The sequence below is a fragment of the Panthera pardus genome, unplaced genomic scaffold, assembly GCF_024362965.1.
Source record: "Panthera pardus isolate Hobbes unplaced genomic scaffold, ASM2436296v1 HiC_scaffold_25, whole genome shotgun sequence".
In the NCBI taxonomy this organism is placed as follows: Eukaryota; Metazoa; Chordata; class Mammalia; order Carnivora; family Felidae; genus Panthera; species Panthera pardus.
The window spans coordinates 918,510-943,576 of NW_026526821.1; the positions used below are offsets into that span (position 1 = coordinate 918,510).

The 25,067-nt window shown below is 65.0% G+C and overlaps 1 protein-coding gene across 17 annotated transcripts in view; it reads left to right on the top strand.

The window, feature by feature from the left end:
- The window catches only part of KCNQ2 (potassium voltage-gated channel subfamily Q member 2), a 51,168-nt gene that overhangs the window by 22,364 nt on the left and 3,737 nt on the right, over positions 1-25,067 (top strand). Inside the window, exons 7-17 of one of the 17 annotated variants that reach the window (XM_053890028.1) lie at positions 410-505; positions 5,052-5,146; positions 6,291-6,320; positions 9,125-9,193; positions 12,433-12,462; positions 16,263-16,352; positions 16,453-16,506; positions 19,679-19,902; positions 20,449-20,554; positions 20,884-21,015; positions 22,721-22,828. In XM_053890028.1, coding sequence (XP_053746003.1) covers positions 410-505; positions 5,052-5,146; positions 6,291-6,320; positions 9,125-9,193; positions 12,433-12,462; positions 16,263-16,352; positions 16,453-16,506; positions 19,679-19,902; positions 20,449-20,554; positions 20,884-21,015; positions 22,721-22,828 — 1,034 coding nt within the window. Of the gene's footprint in view, positions 1-409; positions 506-5,051; positions 5,147-6,290; positions 6,321-9,124; positions 9,194-12,432; positions 12,463-16,262; positions 16,353-16,452; positions 16,507-19,678; positions 19,903-20,445; positions 20,555-20,883; positions 21,016-22,720; positions 22,829-25,067 lie in introns of all 17 variants that reach the window. The other 16 variants (XM_053890013.1, XM_053890012.1, XM_053890016.1 and 13 more) reach the window with 16 other exon arrangements.

Below are 25,067 nucleotides of genomic sequence, written 5' to 3' on the forward strand. Positions count from 1 at the left end.
ACCAGTAGGGTCCCTGTGAGCCAGAGCAGTGCTTAGTGGTGACGAGGCTGCCTTGTCAGATCTCCGGGGGGGGGGGGGGGGTGTTTCTGGTGTCACCCACAGCTGGACAGGTCAGAGGGGTGGCTGGTGGGGACACAGCTGTCTCAGGTGGCTGCCACCCAGAGCTTGGGCTGCACTTGCTTCAGTGCAGGCCAACCGGGAGGGAGGGTAATCTGTGGGCCCGGCCCTCTCCCGCAAGGTGGAGGTTTTCCTTTACCCTAAATCCGAGTGTTTCTCCCCAGCATGGTCCCCAGGTGATGGGCAACTGAGGAGGAGGGAAGGCAGAGCCGGCGAGGCCCCCGGGTGTGCAGGCTGGGGCGGGGGTGGGGCTGTGGTCCCCAGCACGTGGTCTGACCCTGATGATCTGCAGGGCATTTTGGGATCTGGCTTTGCTCTGAAAGTTCAAGAGCAGCACCGGCAGAAGCACTTTGAGAAGAGGCGGAACCCTGCAGCGGGCCTGATCCAGGTGAGTCCAGGTGGCCCCACATGGGATTCCCGGGGCGCTCCTGGCACGGCCCTGCTAAGGGGGGGCCACCTTGGCCCCTGTGTCTCCCCTGCCCCGGCGACGTGCACGGCCCTTGTTCCTTTGCAGGAACGTGTTGGGCACGGAAGCCAGGTGCAGACGCCTAAGGCTGCAGTACCTGTAGTGACACCTGGGGGGGCGGGGGGGGGGGGGGTGGGGGAGTGGGTGGCCGTTGTCCTGCGTGGGCCCCGGGCCCTAGACCAGGCGGTCACAGGTACCCCTGACGTGCCGCTCACGGGGCCCCTGCCGGGCAGGTGTGGCGTCTCAGCTTCGGTGCCCGCGCTCACACAGCCCGTCCCACTGCTGGGGACACAGGGGCCCCTCGGGATCTAGCAGTGCCTCCCGAGCCTGAGCAGCAGGCTGCCCGAGGGGCCCCTCCAAAGCCCATGGGCGCCGGCGGACCTGGGGAGCCGTGGCCTTCCCTGGGGACAGCCTCCTGCGCGTGCGTGCGGCGTGTGAGTGCGTACAGGCAGCGTGCGCGTGCGCGTACTGCATGCGTGCGAGCGCGCATGCGTGTGTGCGCGTGCGCGTTTACCTTTCACCATAAAAGCTGCAAGTGGCTATTTTTCAAATGCGAAAGAGCATGAGGGACAAGGGCCACGGCCTCACCGCGCACGTGCACGTGGGGCCGAGGTGTGAGGCCCTCTCAGCAGCCGCACGCTTGTCCCGCTTCCCCCCGTGAGTGTCCTGCGTGCCTGTCCCCCGTCAGGACTCAGGCAGCTCAGGGGCGAGGCTCGGGTGTCCACCCGGTGGACGGACACTGAGCTTGTGGGCGGGGCTGCAGGGAGTCCCGGTGCACGAGTGGCGCGCGGTCACGGGCGATGCCTCGGGGGACTGCGTCTCCTCGGGGATCCTTCTTTGGAGGCAGGTGGTGGGACCGCAGCCCCGCTGCTCGGGATTACAGGCTGGGACAGCTGCACAGCTGCGTAGCTGGTCACCTGGCTGCGATTCCCGGCGCCCAGACGGGAACGGACCAGCGGGGGAAGCCCCAGCAGAGGCCCGGGCCCTCTATGCTCTGGAAGTCTCCAATGGTCTGTGTCCTTCTGGCAGCTAAGGTGCCGGGGCCGGTATCCACCCATTGCCTTTGCACGTGGTCCACAGTTTGCCAGAGTGCCTCCCCACTGCCAAGGGAATGGACATCCTCCCTCGGATGGCCTGGGACAGGCTCTGAATAGCAGCGGGACAGGGAGGGGAGGCATCCCCTGCCCTGTGCTGAGGTCCCCACAGGTGGGCAAGGTGCTCTGGTGTTCTCTGTGAATCCGGGTTGAGGGTGGGCCCAGATGGGGGCCTGGAGAGGGAGGGGCAGGAGGGACAGGACCCAGAGAGGGAGGGAGGGGAGGGCAGAAGGAGATGCCCCAGGCTTTGCTAGGAGCGTCCAGGAGGGTGGAGAGGTTGGGAGGAGGTTTGGAGTGTGGGGTTTGGGAAGCCGGTCGGCCCTGAAGGGCAGGTGCGCACAGCGGCTGGCCAGAGGCCTGGAGTGGAGGGGTGGGGCCCTGGCTGGACGCAGAGGTGCAGGAGAGGAGATGCGTGTGCAGAGGATACCGGGCCCTGAACATCACAGGCAGGGAAGGGGGCAGCATGGGGGCCCCGAGCCGTGGAGAGCCTGTTGGGGAGTCCCCGGGGCCGGTGGGCAGGTGATGGGGAGGCACCGCTCAGACTACAGGTGCAGGGGTCCGGAGCCTCTCTCTCAAGACCCCACGTTCGAGTCGAGGGTTTGGATTAAAGCTTAGGGACCACGGAGGTCACTGGACGTGGCGGGAGACAGAATTCCGGCACCTCATTTCTGTGCTAAAGGCACACAGATTAGCAAACCTGTCCGGATCCTGTTTTGGGGACTCAGGAGCTAAATCAGAATTTTACAACAACCAGGGGAGGGGGTGCTTGTGAGCACAGGACTGTGGGCTGTGTGTGGGGTTAAAGGCACCTGCCTGCCCCTGCCCTCCGCCCTGGGGAGTCCCTGGCGTGGCCTTGTTCCACAAGGTCAGCACAGGGCTTTGCCTGTGTTTTGTCCGCCTGGAGACCTCAGAGCTGGAGCGGCCCCGGGGCTGTGAGCGTTGGTAAGAAGGTAACCGCGGGGTAGATGTCAAAGCCGGCCGTGGTGTGCTTTTGACTTGTGACTCGTCTTTTGTTTCTTCATGTGATTTAAAAGGCAGACGTATAGGGCAGTGATCACAGATCCGTTTTTCTGGTGTGCAGCGTGTAGAGATGTAAGGGGCACAACACCAGGGGGTGGAGGAGGGGCAGGGAGTGGAGGAGGGGCGCGTTCGTGCGCCGTGGCAGCTAAGCTGGTTCAGACTAGATGCTTCTGTGAGACGCTCACCGTGAGGCACACGGTCGCCATTAAGAAAACAATTTCTAAAAATTCCGAAGAGGCTCAAGATAACGCAGCAGAACAAGCGAGCACCGAAGGCAGAAACGAGGCGCTGGGAGCACGCACACACAGAGGGTTCTGTCCGTGACCGCTTTGCACGTAAGTGCACCCCCCTCTCCCGCTTGAAAGGCAGCAGTTGAGAGAGCGGGTTTGAGATGGGCCTGGCGGTGTGCTGTCTGTGGAGACTCCTTGGACCCAAGGACAGCGACAGGCTGAAAAGTGCGGCAACGAAGACAGGAACCCCTCAGGGAACGGTGGCCCGAAGGGGGCTGGGAGGGCTGTGGTCGGGGCGGACAAAACACACTAAGGCAAACACCGTTAAGAGAGACCCAGGAGGCGATGACACATTGACAGGAGTCCGACTGTAGGGACGGGGGTAGACGCGTCCACGCTGGGGGCAGAACCCCAGAGTATGTGCAGCCAACGCCTGACAGAATTACAGGGCGACCTAGATGCTTGTATAATAGCTGGAGATGTCAGCACCCCCCCCCCCCCCATCCTGGGTACAAGGACGCAGGATGTACAGGACCTGCAAATACCAGCAGGGCAGCCCCCCACAGCCTGCCAGCCCCACGGGAGTGTTCCCCAGGATAGACCACGTTTTAGGCCCCCAAACAAGCCCCCAAACTATGATGCTGCAAACCTCCAATGGGAGAGAATGTCTCTGCGACAAATGGTGTTGGGACTGCTGAAGATCCAGTTTTAAGAGTGAAGTTTTGCTTTCATGCAGAATTTACTCAAAATGGGTCAAAACCTAAATTTGAGAGCCGAAACTATACAGTCCTTACAAGAAAATAGGTGTAGAGCTCCATGGCTTTGGTTTCTCAGATCTGATACCTGAAGCACAAGCAGAAAAGAAAAACCCATGGGAATTTATCAAAGTTAAAACCTTTTGTGCATCAAAGGACACTGTAGAGAGAGTGAGAAGCCAACCCACAGAATGGGAGAAAGTGTTTGCAAATCCTGTGTCCGGTAAGATTCTGGTATCCAGAATCCGTAAGGGGCTCCAGCAACTGAACAACAAAAAGACAAACCAATTAGGAGATGAATTCGGACAGACGTGGCTCCAGAGAAGATGTCCAGGCGGCTAGTCGGCACGTGGAAAGATGCTCCACATCATTCATGAGAGAAACGCGAGTCAGAAGCGCCTCAGGCGGTGGGAATGTGGCGGGATCGGGATGCTGGCGCATTGCTGGTGGCGGGTGCAGGGGTGCGGCCCCTTGAGAACCCTGGGTGGTGCCTCAGAGGGGTAAGTGCTGCCTTACGTCACAGCAACCCCCCCCCAGGTGTGTACCCAAAAGAACTGAAAACAGATGTCCAACCGACAACTTTTCCACAAACATTTGCTCCTGGGGGATTCACAGCAGCCAGAAAGTGGAAACGACTCGAATGTCCGCGAACAGACGAACAAAATGCGGTGTTTCCGTGCCGTTGAACGTTATTCGATCATTAGAACAGAACGCTAACGCTCACTACGACGTGCACGGGCCTTGAAACCTTCGTGAAAACAGCCGGTCACGAAAGGCCACGTGTTGTGTGGTTGTGTCCAGGACAGGGACGCCGTAGAGACGGGTGCAGGTGATGCCCGACGCCCCCGCGCTGGGGCGTGTGCCCCTTTGGGGGGATGCGAGTGTGGAGCGAGATGGGGGTGGTTGCACGGCAGTGTGAGTGGACCTGTTGCCCCCGGATTGCGCGCTTTGAGACGGCCGACCGTGTGCTCTGTGTGTTTCGCCACAATTGAAAGGGAACGGGAGCCCAGGCCGGCTGTGTGGCTGAGGCTGGGCCACTGCACTGGGGAGGGTCCGGCTGTGTGTCCCTGGCTCTGCCCCTGCCCCCCGGCTCCTGAGCCACCCCCCCGCCCGCACCCAGGGTGGCGTCCCCATCGGGCTCGGGGAGTGCAGGAGCTGCCGCCGTGGCAGGTCCCAACCGCCAAGGGTCGGGTGAGGCGGACGACGAAAGGCTCGCTGTAGACGGGCTGCGAGCGTGACCTGTGGTGGCGTGTGCCCCTCCTCCCCGGGGGTAAACTGAGGCGGGGGTGGGGCCGGACGGGGCCCGGGCAGGGGCGAGGCCCTCAGGGGCGTGGGCATGGTCTGACCCTCGCCTGCTTCCCGTCCGCAGTCCGCCTGGAGGTTCTATGCCACCAACCTGTCTCGCACAGACCTGCACTCGACGTGGCAGTACTATGAACGCACGGTGACTGTGCCCATGTACAGGTACCGCCCGCCCGCCGGGACCCCGCCCCGCGACACACCGCCTGCTTGTCATCGTGTCTGTTCTGAAGCCCCATTTTTTGGTTGTTCATTATTTTAATTGAGTTCTCCTTTTTTTTTAAACAACGTGTGTACTTTCCACGGAGTTCTGTGTGTGATTTATTTCGCAGCATTAATTTTGTTCTTTGTTTTATAGCTCGTGGCTCTTACTTTCCACCTCCACCCACCCTTTGCTTCCCTTCCTTGCTGTGGGTCACGTTATGTTGTGAGCATCGTGAAGACAGGCCCCTCCCGAGAACTCGCGGAGGCCCGCGGCCCGGCGTAGTGCCCGCCAGGGCGGGCCCCGGAGCTTTGGAAGTGAAGGGTAACCTCTGTCCTTCAGCGAGGACCAGGGTCTCTGTGTGGGGGAGGGGCCACGTCGAGGCTGTAGGAGCAGGAGTCCCCGACAGCACAGAGCACACAGACGCTCGAGGGCGCCCTCGGGTGGGACAGAAGGGCCGGAAGCCCGCGCTGGGGGCACTTGGTGGAGGCAGCGTGGTCACCAGCAGGTGGCAGTCCCCGGCCACCCCCAGGATTTGTCTGTGCTGGGCTCTGGCTTAGAACAAGGTCTGAGACGAGGGGGGCTGGGGACCCTCGGGGCAGACACTGCCCTGCAGGCCCATCCTTGCCTGGGGCGGGGTGCGGGGGCGAAGCTGAGCCCGGGGGCGTCCGAGCCCCTGGATGTCCCCTACCTGTACCTACTGGTGTCCAGCCAGGAGCCCTCACCGGAGGAGTGGCCTGGGCTGCCAGAGCGGGTTGGGGCTCTGGGCTGGGACGACGTCCCCCTGGGGATCCTGAGGTAGCGATGTCCAGGCAGGGTACGACCGCCCCGCTCTGTCACCTGGGCAGAGGCCGCAGCCCCGCCCCTCCTTCAGCAGCCATGCTGGCGGGCATTCTCTGGAACGTCCCCCTTCCCCGGGAGTGCTGGAGGCTCTGGCTTTGCCGGCACCGTCCCTCGGGCCTGAGTGGGCCGACCCTGGCGCTAATTTTCTTTGTTCTGTTGTTTCCCCCACTTTCCTCAACCATTTGGTTCATTTTCTTTTTCTTATCCCGTTCTTTTAAAATTTCCGTTCTCTTCCCTTTGTGTGTGTGTGAAAACACTTGAAAGCTCGCAAACTCAATCCTACGGGGCCTCCAGGTAGGAGATGCATGGGACGGACAGCGTGTGTGGTGTGGTTGTTCTCTGTCTGGGACGGTGCAGGGCCGCCCCGGCCCCCGGCCCCCGGCCCGCCCCGGCCTGCAGCCCTGTACCCGTGCCCAGCCTGTGTCCCCCACGCCGGGCGCAGGCGCTGCCCTGGTCCCCCTGTGGCCTCCCTGCCTGGAGCCCGGTTCCCCCCTCGACTGGTCCCCTCCCCCGTCAGCTGCTTTCTCCGGCTGGATCCGTCTGTCCTGCCTTGTCTTCTGTTCCTCGTCCTGCTTCTGCCTCGCGTCTCAGTAGCTGAGCCCCTCCCCGCCCTCCCCCCGTCCCCACAGGCCCCATGTGCAGAGCACAGAGCGGGTGGACACGGCTTCTGCTGTCCCAGCCAGGGGTGCTCCCTCCCTGGACCCGGGAGGACCGTGAGCGCTGTCCCAATTGCTGTGTCTGCACGGGGCGGGGGTGGGGCTCTCACTCCCGCTGACCTTTAGCTGCTGCACAGGGCAGCGTCTCGGCAGGCCCTTCCCTGTGGGATGGGTGGGGCTTCGGGCACAGGCCTTCGGACCCAGGGCCCACCCTCCCTGTGTAGACCAAGCCTGGGATCCCCCTGGCAAAAGCTCTTGCCTGTGGTGCCCTGCGTGGGAACTGATTGAACGTTCCGGAAGAGGGGGGGTGCTGTGGGGGCAGGGCCGGGCAGCCCCCGAATCCCACGGGCATCTCCACCCCAGCACCTGCCCTTTACTGGCCGTACACGCCAGAGACCCCGCCCAGAGGAGAGGGTGGGGGGTCAGTGTACATCCCCCCACCCCCCTGTGTACTGACCCATCGCTGCCCGGGCAGTTGGGGGTTCCCTGCTATAGGCTCCTCTCCTCCCTTGTCCGTCTTGTCCAGCCGGTCCCTGGCTCCCGTCTGGAGCAGCCTCTCCCCGGCCTGGGTGGTTGGAGGTGTCCTCTCGGAGCTGGCTGGCCCCCGGCCAGCCGCCACTCTCTCCTGTGGGCCCCCCCCTCATGTCCCTACTCCCGCGTCCTCCACAACCGCCCTCAGCGTCATCGGGGCTGTGTGCTGTGTGCACGTCCCTGCCCGTGACCCTGCCCCTCTCTGTTCTGTCCCCTGCTTCTGTGTCCAAGGCATGACGTCCTATCTGCGTATCTGTGTGTCCCTGAACTTGGACCTGCGTGTGTGGGGGCCGAGTGGGGGGTGCTGTCCAGGGTCTCTGCTCCAGGCCCAGGGGTGGGTGCCTGAGGGGCAGTGGGGAGGCCAGTTCTGTCCCCATGTCCAGTCCTGGGGCCTCTGCTGTGCCCATGCCGTGAGCCAGCCTGACTGCCCACATACCTCCTGCTTCGTCCTGACCCACTGGGACTGGGACAGCCCTGCGGGGAGGGGAGGGGAGGGGAGGGGGGAGGCTGTGACCTCAGACCAAGGGCAGGCCGCCCTCAGGGAAGTGTGGCCGGACAAGGAGGGGTGTGGAGAGGCCTGGCCGTCAGCACAGAGGACTCAGGGCAGCCAGCAAGCCTACTGTGGAGGCACGGGGGAGCCATTGAGTGACGTCACGTGAAGGCGGGCGGTGGGGGTGGGGGGGTGGAGCGGATCACACCTGATAGCAGGTGAGGGCTGAGCCGGAAGTGGCCGTGCCCTCCACACCAAGTAAAGGTTCCGACGCTGATCCTTGACCAGGGCCAAGGGGGGGTCTGGGCGGGGCAGTGGTCCCCAGGGTCAGGAAGGACAGGGGCTGAGGACAGGACGATAGGGAGGGGGGCTGAGGCTGGGTGGGGGTCTTTGAGCATGGTTTTAAAGGAGTGGTTGGGACTCCACTTGAGGACGAGTAGGGGTCACAGAGCTGGGTGGGGGGGGGTCACAGTGCAGGATGGGGGCTGGGTCAGGAAGGAGCAGGGGCGTTTCCTCCTTACGCTGAGATGAGAAATGTGTGAGGGCAGAAAGTGGTGAGCTCCCGAGTCAGGGGAGGGTGGGTGAGGAGGGACAGAACTTGCCCCAGAAGTTGGGAGGGGACTGGGGTCCCCCCCCCCGTTAGCCCCTCTGGTCCTGTGGCTGGGGTGGGGGAGGCCCGAGGTCCCCCAGGAACCTGGCAGGATTTACAGATCTCTGCCTTGGTGTCAAGGCGGAGACTTGACTGTCTCCTTGGCTCCTGTGGAAGTCCTGCCTGGAGCTGCCCAGTGGCCACATGGGCGAACGCCCACCTGCGGGCGGGGGCCGGGCAGCAGGCTGTCCTGGGTGGGCGTGGCCCGGTCTGGGAAGAGGGGGCTTGGAGCAGAGCCTTTTCTTCCAGCTGTCCAGGCCACCCATCTGCAGCGGACTTCTCTCTGCCCAGCAAAGAGCCCTTTTCTGTGACCTCGGTCCCCGCCCTGGCTTTGCAGGGAGGGATCTGGGACCATGAGTATGTTGGGATGCTGTTTGCAACGGTACTGCCCCTCGGGGGTGTTCAGGGATTGGGAAGGGAGAGGAGACAGTACATGGCCCCCCAGCCTGTCCTCCGGTGCCCTTCTAGACCCTCCCCACACTCTCCATGGACGGCCCGGGTGCTGTTCCTGCCCCCTGCCGTGCATGTTGCTCACTGCCCGCCTCCAGCGCCACGGACCCCGGGAGACGTGTAGCCGGGAGAGTGCGGGTGGCCCCCCAGGGCCACCACTGCCGGGGAGCTGTCCCCTCCCCCTGCCTGGGACAGGCCACACCCATGCCCCCAGCATTAACACCGTAGGTGCCTGTGTGTGCAGTGGATGCTGGTGAGAGCAGGGGTGAGGGTCCCCCAGGCCTAGGCGGCCAGAAGCTCACTGTGCCTCTTCTCGCCACAGACTGATCCCGCCGCTCAACCAGCTGGAGCTGCTTCGGAACCTCAAGAGTAAATCTGGGCTCACCTTCAGGTCAGCAGAGGGCGCCTGGGCTGGAGCTTGGGGGGCAGCGGCGGGGGGGGGTGGTGTCTCAGCCCTCCTGGGGGTCCTCGGTGAGGGGCAGGCAGCCACAGGAGGTCCCCGGCACTGCTGGCCACGGGGCCTGGTGGCCTTGGTGGTTTCCAAAGCTTCTGCTGACCTGGTTGAGGCTCCGATCTCCAGAGGGTGGCCGGTGTGGGGGGTGGGCACAGAGGGTGCTGCTCCGCGTGGGGCCAGGGGCTCCTCCCGTGGCTGGCGTGCCAGCCCCGGGCCGGGGGGAGCCCATCCCCACATCTCTCTGGGGCAGCGGGCCGACGCACACGCTGCGGTGCCTGCTGGTTCTCTCGTAATCGCCCCAAATCTGCGACTCGAGTGCAGGGGCACAGAGCCGGGTGTGTGGAGGGGTGGCCGCCTGGGCCCCCGCGCAGAGGGCTGCCCCGCGCGGCTTGCCGCCTCTGAAGAGGGGTCAGCGGGGTGGGCCACCCGTAAGGGTTGAGCGGTGGCCCCCATCCCCTGAAGGTATGTCTGCGCCCCGGAACCCGTGAACACAGCCTTCTTTGGAAAAAAGCTTTGCAGGTGTTATTATGTGAAGGATCTCAACACGAAACCATTCTGGATGAGCATGGGCCCTGAATCCCAAGACAGCGTGCCCGCGTGAGGGGAGGCAGAGGTGGGAGGGATGTGGCCAGGGGCCCAGGATGCCTGGGGCCACCAGGAGCTGGGAGAGGCAGGAGGGACACCCCCCCTCAGGCCCCGCCCAGAGCCTCAGGGGAGCTCGGCCGCCCCAGCTCGATGGAGTAGCCTGTGTTGTGTAGGCTGCCTGGTTTGTGCTCCTGTGCGGCCTGGCAGATGAGTGCAGGTCTGTAACCAGACGTTAGGAGCCTGTGGCACTACCCACGGTGCCTGGGATGGGATATGGGAGAGGGCGGTCTGGAAGAAATGGAAAAAAGACACAGGAAAGTCCTGGGTTCCCTGGAGGAAATGATTGACAGGAAACACGGCCGTGGGAGTGGTTCCAGTAAGAGCTCCGGGGAGTGAGGAGCGTGGTGGGGACGGTCTGGTCAGGGCACAGGCCGCTGGAGGGTGCCGTACGCGCTGCTGGTGAGGTCTTGCATGGAAATGGGGATCGCCGGCTAAGGGAGGAAGGCCACTCTTGTCACAGACGGTGGCAGACAGGCCGAACCTCGTGGAAGACACTGTCTGGGGCGGTGAGGGGGAATTGAATCAACCTCAGAGCAGAGAAGCCAGTGCCTGAAGACTCGGGGCCGCGGCCCCGTCGAGACCGCGGGGGACACAAAGACCGCGGGGGACACAAAGTTAGGAGATGGCGCTCTGGAAGGAGGGTCGTGGGCGGGGACAGCCTTGGTGGGAGAGCTCGGTGTGTTGACGGGCGGGTCTAAGCTCTCTTGGCAGAGGCGGTAAGGTGGGTCACCCGGGGGAGATGTGTGGGAACCCTCCTGCACAACTGCCTGTCCCCGTGGCGTGTGTGGGAGGCCCACGCGGCTGTTAAGAATTTATAGCAGCATGCCCTGGCCGGCAGGGACAGACAGACTGAGCGAAGGAGGGCTTGGCAGTCTGGGGACCCGCGGGCAGGAGGCAGGCTGATGGGGTTCCCCAGCCACAAACACGCCGGGCCCTCGGGGCGAGGGGAGAACGGCTGGGGCCTGGGCAGGTGCGGGGCGGGTTCGGGCCGGGGCCCCTGGAGACCACCGAGGCGCTTGTGACCAAGAGAGGTTTCCTGCTGGGTCTCAGACCTTGGGCACTGGTGACCCTTTATGCCTTCCAACTTCTCCCTGTTTGGGTGGGCCTCTCTGGGCCTGTCTGTCCTGTTGTATTTGGGGGACAGATCACTGGTTTTCTAGAGTTGACGGGTCCCCACCTGGAGAGGACTTTTACCCAAGTGTGGATCACATGCACTTTTCCTCGCATCTGGCTCAGATGAACGAGACCCCGCGATTATGGGTTCTCTGAGCTACTGAGCGTTAGTTGAGATTTGGACGTAGGGCTGATGCTGTCATGGGTTGAGACTTTGGGGTGTTGGGGTATAAGGTGGACATGAATTTTGGGGTGCTAAGGCACAGACCGTAGTGGGTTTAGTGGTGGCCCCCGGAAGATGTCCATGCCCTTGAACCGTGAGTGGACCTAATTTGGGAAAGGGGGGTTGGAAGATGTAGCTAAGGATCTCAAGGGAAGGTCATCCTGGATTGGGGTGCCCCTAGACCCAGGGACACGTGTCCTGAAAAGACCAGACACAGAAGAGAAGCCCTGTGACAGGGAGGCGGAGACTGGAGGGGCACGGCCACAAGCTCAGGAGTGCAAGGGGCCCCCAGGGGCTGGGAGAGGAGGAGGGACCCCACGCTCCGGCCCCAGGCGGGGAGCTGCGGACCGACACCTGGATTTCTGACTCTGGCCTCCAAACCGAAAGAGAAGCTCCCGTGGTCTTAAGCCGCCAGATTTGTGGGTCTTTGTAATGCCATCACCGGAGACTCGCCGCGCAGCTCTTGGCGTCTGAGCTCCAGGGCGGCTACAGGACGGGCATGAGGGGTCCCACGGAGGCCTCTGCACCCCGCGTCGCTGGACTGTGGGCGGTCTGGCACCCTCCTGCCTCCTCTGGCACACGGCTCCGCCAGCCACAGCAGGACGGTACCTGTTCCGCCGAGACTTTGGACACGCCCCGAAGAGCCCACTCGGGTCACCTGGGGTCGCCCCGCGATTCAGCCAAGGAAAGTCCAAGCCGCCAGCCTTCCATTCAGTTCATGAAGAGCGTGGGCCCTGGAAGTCACCTACCCCCAGTCAGGGTGCGCTGGAGAATTGCCCTGGGCCGAGCCAAGCACAGGCCCAGGACCACAGCCCCGTGGCCTCTCTGCTGGGAAACATCACGGAGAAGAGTGACCCCAAGAAGCCACAGTGGGAGCCAGAACTGGGGCAACTGTCCGTCCCGAACCTTGGCTGTGGAGCCGGAACCCTCCAGCGTTTCCATCTACGCTCACTTAGTTAACGGCGATTCTCATTAAAACGTGTGCCCCTAACGTGGGGCCTGGAGCACTTCCAGAATTCCCTCTTGCCTTCAGGACCTGCCTCCTCGGGCCCTCCAGGGGCTCTCGGGGCGTGTGGGACTGAGGTGGGGCTGGGTGGGGCTGGGTGGGGCTGGGGGGCGGGTCCACTGGGCCCTGCGTGGGGTGGTGTCCGCCTGACCGACCTGCTGCTAACAGTCTTGTCGCTTCTGTTTAAAGGAAGGAGCCTCAGCCGGAGCCCTCTCCAAGGTCAGTGCCCGCTTGCCCCCCGCTGCCCCGGGTATGCTGCCGTGCGTGGGGGCTGGCCCCTCCATGTCTGTGCACTGTCATCGCGGGCCCTGTGCCCACGTGTGGAACTGTGTGTCTGGACCCTGCCGGCCACGCTGTGGGCCCTTAAATCACTTTGCCTGTGCTCAGCGCCCCCCGTCAGCCCCTGGCCCTGAGGCAGCAGACCTCTGTGAGCACCCCTAGTCCAGGACAGGGCCAGACGCCCTCTCCCCGCCTCATGCCTCTTTGGTGGAAACTGAGCCCTGGCCCTGTGAGTGTTCGCCTGTCCGGCCCCTGCAGGTGCCGCCTTCCGGTGTGCAGTCAGGCAGGTTAGAGATGGGGTCGCCCCCAACCCCACCGTGTGCGGGGACTCCGAGGGTTATCTCTGCTGGGAGCAGAGAAGGGCTGATAGCAATCTGATGTTTTCCTGTACTAAGAAGAAAATCGACTGTTTCATGACTTCCAAGTCTGATAAACCCCAGCCTGCCTGTGTATCACCATGCTGAGCTCGGGGCGCGCCCCCCCCAACACCCTGCCGCGAGTCTAGTCCCTTCTGGACCGCAGGCCACTTAACTGGCCGCTCAAGTTAGGCTGAGCCCTACCCTCTCCATGCACCGGGGGAGGGCACGCTCCTCCCCCCATGTTCCCCCAGAGGGGGTGACAGAAGACTGGCCACACTCTCTTGCCCCGAACCAGCCGCTGGAGCAAGGGTGACCAGCCCCTCAAAGCGGCTAAGAAAGCCGACCCTGGACCTGGCTGGTTTACCCGGCACGCAGACCCCGTGCTCACCATCAGGGGGGATGCAGAGCACATGCCCAGCACGGCCTGGCGTGTGGGGGACCGGGGGGGCTGCCCCCCGCGTCCTCAGTCCCCATCGCTGCTGCTGTGTCGGCCCTTCCGCACCCTGAGCCCGGGGGAGGCGGGCCCGCAGCTCTGCCCCGGTCCATCTGAGGCCCCCCGGCCTCATGCGGCCTCTCGTTCTCCTCCCCACGACTCTCGTCTCAGCGTCTCTCTCTCTCTCTCTCTCCTGCCCTCCCCCCAATTTGGACACTCTTGCCTGCCCCCCCAAGTGCCTTTAATCTTGTCACTGCCCTTCTTGGGCCCCTTTCACGTCCGTCTGTCTTTGGGGAGGAGGTGGCTGACCCTGAAAGCAGGACTCAAGGTGAGGACACACGGGAGCCCTCCCCCGGGCTCTCCGGTACGTTCCGTGGCTCCCCTCTCCCTGCTTTCCGCACACCACTCCTCTGTCTCCTCCCTGTGTGTCCATGTGTCCCTGCCTGCCCGTGACCCAGTGGCTTCCCCGAGGGCTGGCCTGGCCCGGCCCTCCTCCTGGCGCACCCTGGGCTGAGCCCTGGGGACAGAAGGCCTCTCCTGGGACATACACTTGTCAGCTAGGTGACGGAGGGCAGCATTTCTGTCCCCTCACTCGGGGTGGCCACAGATCCCCTTTTCGGCAGCCAGAGCACCGTAGGGATGCCAGAAATTCTTCTGCGGCCAGGGCCCCCAAGGGGGTGGGCCTGTCCCGGGGCTGCCGGGCAAGGGGACCCTGTTGCGTGAAGTGCTAACGGGGGTGTGGTTCCCCAGCCCCTCCTGCACGGCAGTGGGAGGTAGTGGCCTCCTGCCACCTGCCACCTGCATGCCAGGATCCCGCTGGCACTTACCAGTCTGGGCAGGTGGATGGGTGGGCACAGGGACCCTCACTCAGCTGCCGTGAGACCCCCTCCCAGTCGTGGCTCACGACGGGCATGCGCCCCAGCTGTGTTGGGGTCCTTGGCTGGGCCGGTGTCAGACCGAGGCCGTGTGTGCCGGGGCGGGGTGCGGGGGCAGGCCGCGGGGTCTCGGGCTGTGCCGCTCTGGGTGTGTCTGATCTGCCCTTTGCCCCATCCCACTTCTCACTGCCCCCCACCCCCTGTGCCTGGAGGAGACCCCCCCCCCCCGTCCTCCAGCTGCTTTCCCCTTGTCTGTGTGGGTCCCTCCTCGTCGAGGCAGCCACGTGCTGTGTCCGAGTGCCTGTCTGTTCAGTCTGGTCTTGGTGAGTGTCTGTGGGTGCCTCTTCCACTCACTCAACCCCCAGGCCCCCTGGGCGTGCCTGCCCACCCCTCCCGGACCCTTGCTGTCTGCTGGCGGTTCTCAGACCGGCCGGAGCTCCACTTGGCTGCTGTGGGCAGGAAAACCCCAGCGCTGGCCTGAGCCCCGAAGGAACGGGCCTGAGTTGGGGGGCCTTGAGCCACGAGGCCCGTGGGGCAGTGCTCAGGGAGGCCGTGGGTACCCCCCGGCTCTGGTCAGGCTCTCAGTGCACTGTCCCATGGGGGCGCCGCTGGCCACATGTGACCGGTTCAGGTTTTACTACACACGAGAGCCAGTCCTCCGACGCAGGTGCTCAGGAAGCAGGCAGCGGGCGGACAGGTGGGTGGTTATGTCTTCGGTGCGGCTGGGAACGTGTCCCCAGGCAGTGTTGGGCCCTTCCGGGGCCGGCGTCTATGCTGGGAGTTTTGAAGGCAGCAAAGCTGTTTGGGGGGTTGGACAAAGCTAAGGTCCTTCTAAGGCGCTGGAGGCAAAGCCCATCCCCCCATCACCGTCTTGCCCTGGACAGAGCCTCCGGGTGGCGGGGGCTGGGGGCCGTGTGCAGGCCCAGGGAGCCCCGGGGGGCAGGGGGAGGCAGCAAGGGGCTCTCAGTCTTTAGCTGTGGTGGGACTGTGGCTGACGTAAGGGTGTGCCTTGGGCAAGAGCATTTGCCCCGAATTTGAGGGTCTTCTGTGAACAGAGCTGCTAGGTGGCGGGGGCGGGGGGGAGGGTGGTCCGGGTCCTGGGGATACTGAGTCACAGGGAAGTTTGCCCCCACGTGAGGGCACTTTCTGATACAGGTGGACCCCAGTTCCCTCACCGAGAGGACCCCACAGGGAGGAAGTCCCCCCTGGAGGGGAGAGGGCTGGGGGGCCCATGGCCCTCGGCCCCTGGGCCGGCATGGAGCGCTCTGGGCAGTCTGAGCTCTGCACTGGTGGGAGAGCTAAGTGTTGGGGACCGGAGGCGCCCTGTGGGGACGCCGGCAGGTGCCACCAGTGTTTATGTGTGTGGACGTCGGGCAGCCCTGCCTGGGGCTGGGTTGTGTGAGCAGGGGGGAGGGGAGGGGTCGGCGTGTCTGGTTCCTGTGCCCGCGGTTTGAGAGCAACTGTCTCAGGCCATAGCTGCAGGGGTGGGGGGAGGGAGGGTGGCCTCAGGAAGACCAAAGACTCTTGTGTGTTTTCACTTTTGCTTAAAAATGTGCACAATGTAGTGCAGAGAGATCTGGGGCCTTCGGGGGAGGTTCCTGGGGACCGCAGATCACTGGGGGAGCCTTTTCTGAGCTGCCTGGCAGGCCCAGCCCAGCCCAGCCCAGGGCTTCAGCACCAAGACCCAGACGAACCGACTTGGGCGGTGCCCCCAAGGCCCCTTTGCCGAGCGTCCCTCCAGGGACAGGCAGCCACTGGCTCCTGGATGTGCCGAGGCCACTGCTGACCGGCGGCTGGCTGGGCTCGGCGAAGCCTCGGTGATCAGTTTGTGACGCCAGAGTGCACGCTTTCCCCCCCTAAAATGTGTGCTTTCCGGAATCCTGTCCATCTAGAACAAGCCTTTTGCCAAGTCTCGCCCGTGTATTATTTTTTGGTTGGCATGAAGATAGCAAAAAATAATACATTTTTAAGAAGACGTGGCCCAAAACTCTGACTCTGGAAGGAAAAGGTATTTTTGGAGGAAAAAAACGGGAATTTTTTTCTCCAAAAATAGGGCACTATTTTCTTTTCCAGGCTGGCGGAAGACTCTCTGTGCAGGCCCCTCACTGTCATTGCTCAGACCCAAGTGCGGCTGCTGGACCCCGAGCCCAGGGCTGCATCAGGGTCGGCGTGGTGCCTCAGTTTACCTGTGCTTTCTGCCCGCTCGCCCGGCCCAGGCCCCTCTGGGCGCGCCCAGGACTAACTGTGCTCTCCTCATTTCCAGTAAAGGCAGACCGTGCAGAGAGTCCCTGTGTGGATGCTGCCCAGGACACTCTAGGTACCGCGGGCGTGTCGCACGGACCGACCATTGCTGCACGGCTGTACTCCACCTCCTCTCCCGCTCCAAACACTGCTTATTAGAGGTTCTAGATGAGTGAGGGCGAGGCTGGCACCCCGCCCCGGCCCCCCAGGCCCCAATTCTGATTGGCAACTCGGCCTCCACGGCCCCTCGCGACGGAGCCCCGGGCCCCCTCTGATTCCAAATGACGGCCGGTGACGGTGCTGGCTGCTGGCGGCACACTTGCTTTTGTCCCCAAGCCAAACGATGCCCTGCTCCAAGCAGGAGGTGGGGGGAGGGGGGGGGCCGGCCAGGGGCTCTGAGGCCAGGAAGGGCGCCGGTGGTTTCCGGGGTCCTCATCGCTCTCCGGTGAGCCTTCCCTCCGGGGCTCGCCATCTAGTACCTCTACTACGCACCGAGGGTGGCCACTCCTCACCGGCCGCCTCACCTGCGGGAGGCATCTCCGTCCTGTGTGTGCGGGCTCCCCGTGGCCCTGACACACCAGACGCGCCGGAAAGCCAGAGGCCCACGGCCCCCCCTTCCCCCTACAGGCCTGGTTTTGGGCGGACCGGAAACGGCCCCCTGCCCCGTGGGCTCCTTGTCCGCACCTTTACTCTCCGTCCACTGTCTGCTGTGGGGTGTGTGGAAGCGTCTGTCCTGCTTGCTCTGGGTCCCCGCCCCCGCCCCGCCCCCCTCCCGCCTGCCCCCCTCCCCGGCCAGAGCAGCACGCAGCCCCACGGCGTGTGGGCAGCTGCACTCGCCTGTCATCTTGTGCATGTGGCGGTGCTGGCCCTGGGCGCACGGGTGTCGAGCGGCGGGCGTGGGGAGGGGCTGTGCAGCAGGACCAGGGGCAGGGGCATGCTTGCCCACCTGCATCTGCATGCCTCGAGTCCCCACCGGAGGCGGCGCTTGGGGGACACTGGCAGCTCCGGGACCGGAGGCGCTGGGCCCCGGCAGAAGCTGACCCGCTTGTCCAGAGCTTGTGTCCAGGGGGCTTCTGGCCACAGGCTGGGCCCTCGGGTGAGGGGCCGCGGTCAGGCTGCTGGGGGACCAGACGGCCAGTCCAGGAGCCCAGGCCAAGCTCAGCCTCACGGATGCCCCGTCATCGTTCGCACTTTCCCTGGGCACATCCGTGGTCGAGCGCGGGCGGGAGGTCCTCCCCGCGGATGCTGGCTCCCTCCCCGCTGAGCTGGGCCCCGGCTGTGCAGACCCAAGCGTGGCCGATGTCGGTGCGGGCCTCCCCCCCTCCCCTCCCCTCCCCTCCCCCCGGGTATTTAGGGTTTCGCTGTGGGCAGCAGGCAGGGGAGGAGAAGGCTGGGGCTTGGCTGTCTCCCCCAGACCCTCCGGAACCTGCTCCCCTTGTCCCGTGTGAATGCCAGAGCACTGGTGCCAGGAGAGACCGCCCTTGCAAACCCACGGCGGTCTCGTCCGGGGGTCTCTCCGCCGGAGCAGGTGGCCAGAGCCCCAGCCCGCGTTGGTTCGCTTCTGTCCTTGGCTTGTGAGGTTATTAAGGCAGCCCTTCCCTCGACACCTGCTGCAGCAGGGGCTGCGTGGACACCTGGCCGTGGGGCGGGTCTGGGGGGCCGGGGGCCGGGTGCTGCACACACTGAGCTGTGCAGCCTGGGCACCCACGTGGCGGGCTCTTGCGGCAGAGCGTCCCTCACCGGTCTGCACGTTCCGAGAGCCGGGACAGCAAGGCCTTCCTGTGGCTCCGTCCTCGAGACGGCTGCGTGGGGCCCAGCTCCGGGGGCTCAGCGGGGCCGTTGCTTCGTCCGGTCTCCCTGCACCAGCTGTTGATCTCCGTTGGGAAGGAGGAGGTCGTCTGTGCGGAGGGCCGCACGGTGCCTGGATTCCGGCGTCCCTCGCACCCGTCTGGCCTTCTTGGCCTCGTGCTGGGCGCAGCCGTTACGGGCTCGGGCCAGTGTCCCGAGCCAGCAGATGCCTGCTCCACCCGAGTGGGATCCACACCGCAGCTCAACTCCTAGCTCTTACAGGCTCCTTTCTTCCCTTTTTCCCTGTCCTGGGGAGACCTGCTCACTAGCAGACGGGTGATCTCAGCTGCTCAGGGAGGTGGGAGGGGATGCTGTTTCCAGGCTGGGTAGACCAGGCCACTGGCCGTCTCTTCTCCGTGGCCAGTCATGTCTGCGCCGTCTCAGGGACCTGTCTCGGCTGTGGGTTCTGGTTGGGGCCGATGGGGGTGGCTGACCCAGGAGAGCCACAGTGGGGTCTGGCGATGTCTGAATGGTGAGCAGGTGATGGTGGCTTCCCGGTGACAGCAGAGGCCCCCGTCGGGCCCCGGGAGCAGCGCAGGGCTTTGCTCAGAGGCTGTTCTAGAAAGTTCTGTGGCTCCTTGCATGTGCTGGGTGTGAGCAGGTTCACAGTTCACAAGAGCCATGCTCTTCCACAGTGGAAACTGTCCGGTGGGAGGAAGCCAGGGGCCAACTGGTCCCTGGGTCTGACCTGCCCCCGGACCACAGTGACCCACTCCTGTCTCGTGGCTGCTGCCCAGAGGGTATCAGACCCAACTGCACAGGGAGGCCTGAGGACCCCTGGCTGGCCACGGTGGCCCCTCCCTGTGGCACGTCCCTACCACCCCCTGGAAGTGCGGGCGTTCAGTTCCCGGATGCATCCTGTATGTGGGGGCGGGAGCCTGTGCTGGCCCTGGTGCCGGGGAGAGGGGACGAGCCTCACAGGACACCCCGGCCCCCTCCACGCTTCCATGCTTTCTGCTCCAAACCTTTCTCCAGGTGGCTCCTGGGGTTTGGCAGAGGGGGTTTTGGCAGCTGTGGACCTCACCCCCCCCAGACCCTGGGGCAGTTACGGGGTATGGAGGGGCAGGCAGGGAAACCAGAGAAGGTTGCCAGGGAAAAGCCACACCCACGGGGCATTTTGGGGCCCTCGTGCTGCAGAGTGTCACCGTGGAGTTGGAGACCTGGCAGGACAGTGTGGAGAAGGCCCAGCACCTTTCCGTAGCACCCAAAGTGATTTAAGAGTCCACTGCCCACCCCCCCCCCCACCGGCCATGCCGAGCACTGAGGGGCCCTAGGGGCGCCCGTGTGTGCACGTGTCGGCGTAGGCTGTGAGCGGACGTTGGGGTGTGAGTGTCCTTTGCACAGTGACTTCTCTTGCTGTCTTTCTGTGTGTCCGCCCCTGTCGGTCCTCGTGGGAGCAGTCAGAAGGTCAGTTTGAAAGACCGTGTCTTCTCCAGCCCCCGAGGCGTGGCCGCCAAGGGGAAGGGGTCCCCGCAGGCCCAGACCGTCCGCCGGTCACCCAGTGCCGACCAGAGTCTGGAGGACAGTCCCAGCAAGGTGCCGAAGAGCTGGAGCTTCGGGGACCGCAGCCGGGCACGCCAGGCCTTCCGGATCAAGGGCGCCGCGTCCCGACAGAACTCAGAAGGTGGGTCAGGCCGCCGTCTGCCTGCGCTCTCGCTGTCCCCCGAGCACCGCCCAGGGCCCCGGATCCCCTATGAGCAGCGACTCTCCTCGACCCTTTCTTCTGAGGTGCAACTCCCGTAACGTAAGGTCGGCCACGTCACAGTGAGCCCTTTGGTGGCAGTACACTCAGCTTTCAATCCAGCACGTTCTTTGGCTCAGAGCAGACCTGCACCTGTCAGGGCCCCTCCCAGCCCCGGCCACTGCCAGGCTGCTGCTTCCCGTGTGCCTTGGCCTCCTCTGCACTTTTCACACAAGCGAGTCACGTGCTGTGTGCTCACACGCCCGTGCGGGGCCACAAATCGGCTTCGTGCCTGTTCGTGGCCAGACGATCTTCCATGGTTTCTGTCCACTTGGAAGCCGTCCTGTGAGCCACTCGGCTGAGGGGAGCAGGTGGGCTGGAAGGTGGCCTCCCCGGGGAATCAGGGCACTGCTCGGGGGAGGGGGACGGCCCCTCTGTCCTCGGTGCAGCTCCGCCCCTCACGGGCCGCGTCTCGCCCCCGCCCAGAAGCGAGCCTCCCCGGGGAGGACGCTGCGGAGGACAACAAGAGCTGTAACTGCGAGTTTGTGACCGAAGATCTGACCCCAGGCCTCAAAGTCAGCATCCGGGCCGTGTGGTGAGGGACTCAGCTTCCACTCTCCCTGGGATGCGGGCCCTCTGGGGGCCGGCGTGGGGGCATGTGCTCTGGTGAGACACCTGTGCCTTGTGGCTCCTGTGGCCCCTCATGCCACGGCTGTCACCTGCCCGTCCTGGGTGCAGAGCACGGAGGCTACCGGGAGGCGGCTCCCGGGGGTGGGGGGACAGGGGTCGTCTGCACCCTGCGGCCCGGGAGTGGCCCGTGTGCACAGAGGGCGGGTGGCCGGCCCGGGAGATCGTGGCGTCGGCCGCTGCCTGTTCTTGGAGATGCTGGGGGGTGCCCGGGGCTCACGGCTGCCCCCGCCCCAGCGTGATGCGGTTCCTGGTGTCCAAGCGGAAGTTCAAAGAGAGCCTGCGGCCATACGACGTGATGGACGTGATCGAGCAGTACTCGGCCGGCCACCTGGACATGCTGTCCCGCATCAAGAACCTGCAGTCCAGGCAAGAGCCTCCCCCTGCCGCCTGCCAGCCCTGGGGCGTGGAGGCCGGGTCCTTCCGGGCCGCAGCCGGGTGGCTCCGGAGGGGTGGCATCCCTCAGGGGCCAGCATGGGGGGTGGGGGGCGACGGGGGGGGTCCTCGTGCCGCCCCCAGAGGGGGGTGGCGGATGGGGCTGCAGGGACGTGGTGGTTGGCCCTGCCTGCCGCCGCCTCCGGGCCCTTCCTCTCGGGCCCCACGCCGGCCCTGCGTGGGCCTTCTGCACACCCTCGTGTGGTCTGTCTGGTGTAATCTTTCCGTTGTCTCTCCCTTCTCGCCCTCCTGCCCCCGCTCTGGTGGGCGAGCGTACGTGTGTGTGCATTCACATGCACGTGTGCGCGTGCGTGTATCGTGTGAACGCACACAAGCGCGTGCACGGGTGTGGACACCTGCGGCCACGGTACAGGTGCACGTGTGTGCACACGTTATGCATGCGTGTGGCGTGTGCATGTGCCTCTGTGTGTGCTGTGGGTCCACGCATGTACGTGTGCACCTGTGCACACTGGTGTGCGTGTGTGTTGGGGGTGAGGGTAGTTGTCTCGAGAGAGGGAGCCTCGAGAGAGGGGGTTTTGTGAGCCCCGCCGGGAGCTGCTGCTTATTCCGGGACAGGGGCTTGTCCACCCCCGTCCCTCACGGGCGGCCCCCTGCGTTCCAGGACACATGTGAGGGGTTGGCATCAGCAGGGCACGTACACGCGTGTCCACGGACCCGGGCGCACACCCGAGCACAGGCGCGGACACATGCACACACGTGTGTGTGGTGTAAGGAGCCCACGTGGCTGTTGCCGTGGTCTCTCCGGAAGTGAGTCACACGCTTCTGCCAGCAAGAGCCCCGCCCCTGCCCGTGGTCGCTCAGACTCCACTGGTCTGCCCCGGCCACCTGGGTCCTGGCTGCAGCAGGGTCCGGACGGTCAGGGGACAGTCGTAGGGCTCAGCCAGCTCCCCAGGCCCTGGCGGTAGTGGAGTCCTCGTCCTGGGGAGGTCAGTGTGCCCCTCCCGCACCTGGACGCCAGGAAGGGTCTCTCTGGGCCTTAAGCTGCTCCCGTCGGGCGGGTAGCGGGGGGTGACCCTGTCCTCAACACGGCTGAGGCTGCGCGGTCAGCTGCTCACCGTCCCCCACCGCCCCGGGGCAGCAGCTAGACCTGTGCCGTGCACGTGGGCATATGTGAGGTGCGAGTGTGTGCGTGTGCAATTATGCACATGCAAGGAAACGTGTGCCTGTGCAGCGTGCGTGCAAGCTGAGGCGTGCAGAGCGTGGACGTGCACGCGCACAGGGGTGCGTGAGACAGAGTACTGCAGCGGCTCGGCCGCTGGGCCTGTTCCCATGTCTCTCTCACCGAGGTTGATTTTGTTAACCGCGCTCCTCTGTCCTACCCGCCCCCCTCCCCCTTCTGACCGGAAGAACAAAGCACACGGGCCGCCCCAAGGAGCTGGGGCACCTGCCCCTCACTGGCAGGGCCCCACCGTGGTTCGCCGGCACCCTCGGCGCCGTGCCCCGGCTGCGGTGGCTCCGGCGCACACACCTGCTGGCCCGGGCAGGCCTGGGGCCAGCCGCGTGGTTGCGGGCCCCCCCTAGTTCTGGGCTCGCTCGGGCGCCTCCCAGGTTAGGTGAGCGCCTTCCGCGCTGTTTCACGATGCATTTGGTGGTGTCTCTTTTCTTGTTCACTCGCCAGGATAGATATGATTGTGGGCCCCCCACCCCCTTCAACTCCCCGGCACAAGAAGTACCCCAGCAAAGGACCCGCGGCCCCTCCGAGAGAGTCACCCCAGTACTCACCTAGGTCAGGACGCCAGCCCTTCCCGCCTTGTGTCTGTGGAACGGCCAGCCCCCTTCGCTCCAGGCCACATGACGGCAGCACCTGGCCTGTATCCCGACGGGACATCGGGGAGGCGGGGGGGCTGCTCCTGGCGGGGGGGGGGGGGTGCTGTGTCAGGGTCCCGGGGAAGCTTTCCGTGGGGGGCTCCTTTCCACGGACATCCCAAGTGACGTCTAGCCTGGGCGGGGGCCCCCCAGCTGGCGGTGTCCTTCCCGCCCCAGCCCCCCTGCCCCTTCCCCCCGCGCCCTCCCTGCTTCGGGGCTCACCTGGGCTGCCTCGTGGATCTGAGGAGCGCCTGTTGCTTCTCCCGCCTTGGAGCCACCCGGGTAGAGTAGTAAGGAAGCCCCCGCCAGGCACCCAGCACTCAGCCGGGTGCCAAGGGGACGCGTGACAGTTCGCTGCGTCATGTCCAGCGGGCAGAATAGTATGGAAGCCGGTCCCGGCTGATGGGCGGAGTGGAAGGTGAGGGCACGGTTAGGTGGGGAGTTCACAGAAGCAGCTGTTCTAGTGACAAGTTCAAACTTCGGTACCTTTCTGCCTCCTTGGGACAGATGGTGGCCGTGACCTGTGGCCCTTGGGCAGGGCTGCTCAGCCGAGGGACAGCGGAGCCCCCGGGGCAGAGAGGAGGGCCAGGGCAGATATGCCCTGGCCTGCTGGCAGCTCGGGGGCAGAGGGGCCCAGGAGCATCCCGGAGGCCCGCAGGGACACTGCCACGTGGATCCGGGCTGGCCGCTGGAGGGACTGGTGTGTTTGACCCGTCCTCCCCGCGTGCCAGGGTTTCTGCACGTGAGGCTGAGGGTCAGCGTGCTGGACCTCTCAGCCTGGTGGCTCTTCCATCAGAAAGGGGTCCCTGACGAAGGAGGCCTGACCCGGGGCAGCCCCTGACAGTGTTTGCTGGTCCACTGCTCCGCCCCTCCTCTCCCGCCTTGAGACGCCGGCCCGTCCTGGGCCTTGTGCAGGGGGCGGGGGTGGGCATCCAGAGCCGTGAGCTGGGAAGGTTCTGTAGCCCTCGGAACTGCCCGGGCCTCCGGACCGGCTGCAGCCAGAGGACACGCAGATTCTCACAGAGGAGGGGCCGGAGACACAGCGTGGGCACGTGGGGGTTTAGCCTGACCCCTCAGCCCGAGGCCAGGGGCAGGGAGGGCACGGGCCCCTTAGAGGCCCCTCCCCCAACCCCGGCAGCGCCAGCTGCAGGCTCCCAGGGGGGACCGGCCAGGCAGGTGGCCCGTCATGTGGCAGGGGTGAAGGCGCTGAGCACCTGTGCCGGGACTGTGTGGACACCTGCAGACACCAGGGAACCCTCCCCCCTCCCCACTGGCGTCTGCTTGGAGCCCGAGGGTCCCCCCGCTGCCCCCCGCCCTTCCTGGTCCTTCGCGCATGAGTCAAGCATGAAGTTCAGACAGAGCATGAGGCTGTACTGTGGCTGACGCAAGCCTGAACCCCTCTTCTGCTTCGTGCAACGGAAAGAGAACGATCCCCCCGAGCCCTGCTCCCCGTTCAGAGGCAGACAGAGCAGCCTGCGGGTGAGGAAGGAGGCCGAGACGGGGCCCCGGCCAGCTCACGTGGCCCCCTGCACTCTGAGACCTGAGGACTGTGCCTGTGCTGGAGGCTCCCGACCGCCCGGCGGGGATGCCGTTCGCCGGGCCGGTCGGAGGGCTGACCCAGCGGCTTGCACACAGCCCGGGACTTTGTTCCCGCATGAGCCCCCGCGTACCTGTGGGTCTTGGCTCAGTGTCAGGAGCCCACACCGCAGCGGTGGCCCCTTCCGAGCCTGTCGGTGGCCCATCCCGTTCGGCCGGGGATCGTACCGATGTCCTCCTCCCAGATGGAAACCTTCCACCTCCTGTTGCCGTTCGGGACCCGTGGCCTCCTTCGAGTTGAGCTCAGCCGCGCTGTCCGTCCCACACGCGCGCGCACACGCGCACACACACACGTGCACACGCCCAGCAAGCACACAGACTGGTCGGCAGTGGCTCTGTCTGCCCCCACCCCGTGTTGTGCGTTGGCGGTTTCCTGTGTTGGTCTGTGTCCCTCCCTGTCCGGTGTGCATGGAGCCGCGGCCCTCATCATCTGCTTCTGTTCCTGCCGCAGACGTGGAGCTCCGCCCTCCCCAGGCCCCCCCCCCCCCCCCCCCGCCCCCGGTTGGGCTGACTGAGGTCACATTTAGAGGAGTAAAGCTCAGGGGAGGGGGCGGGGCACGGGG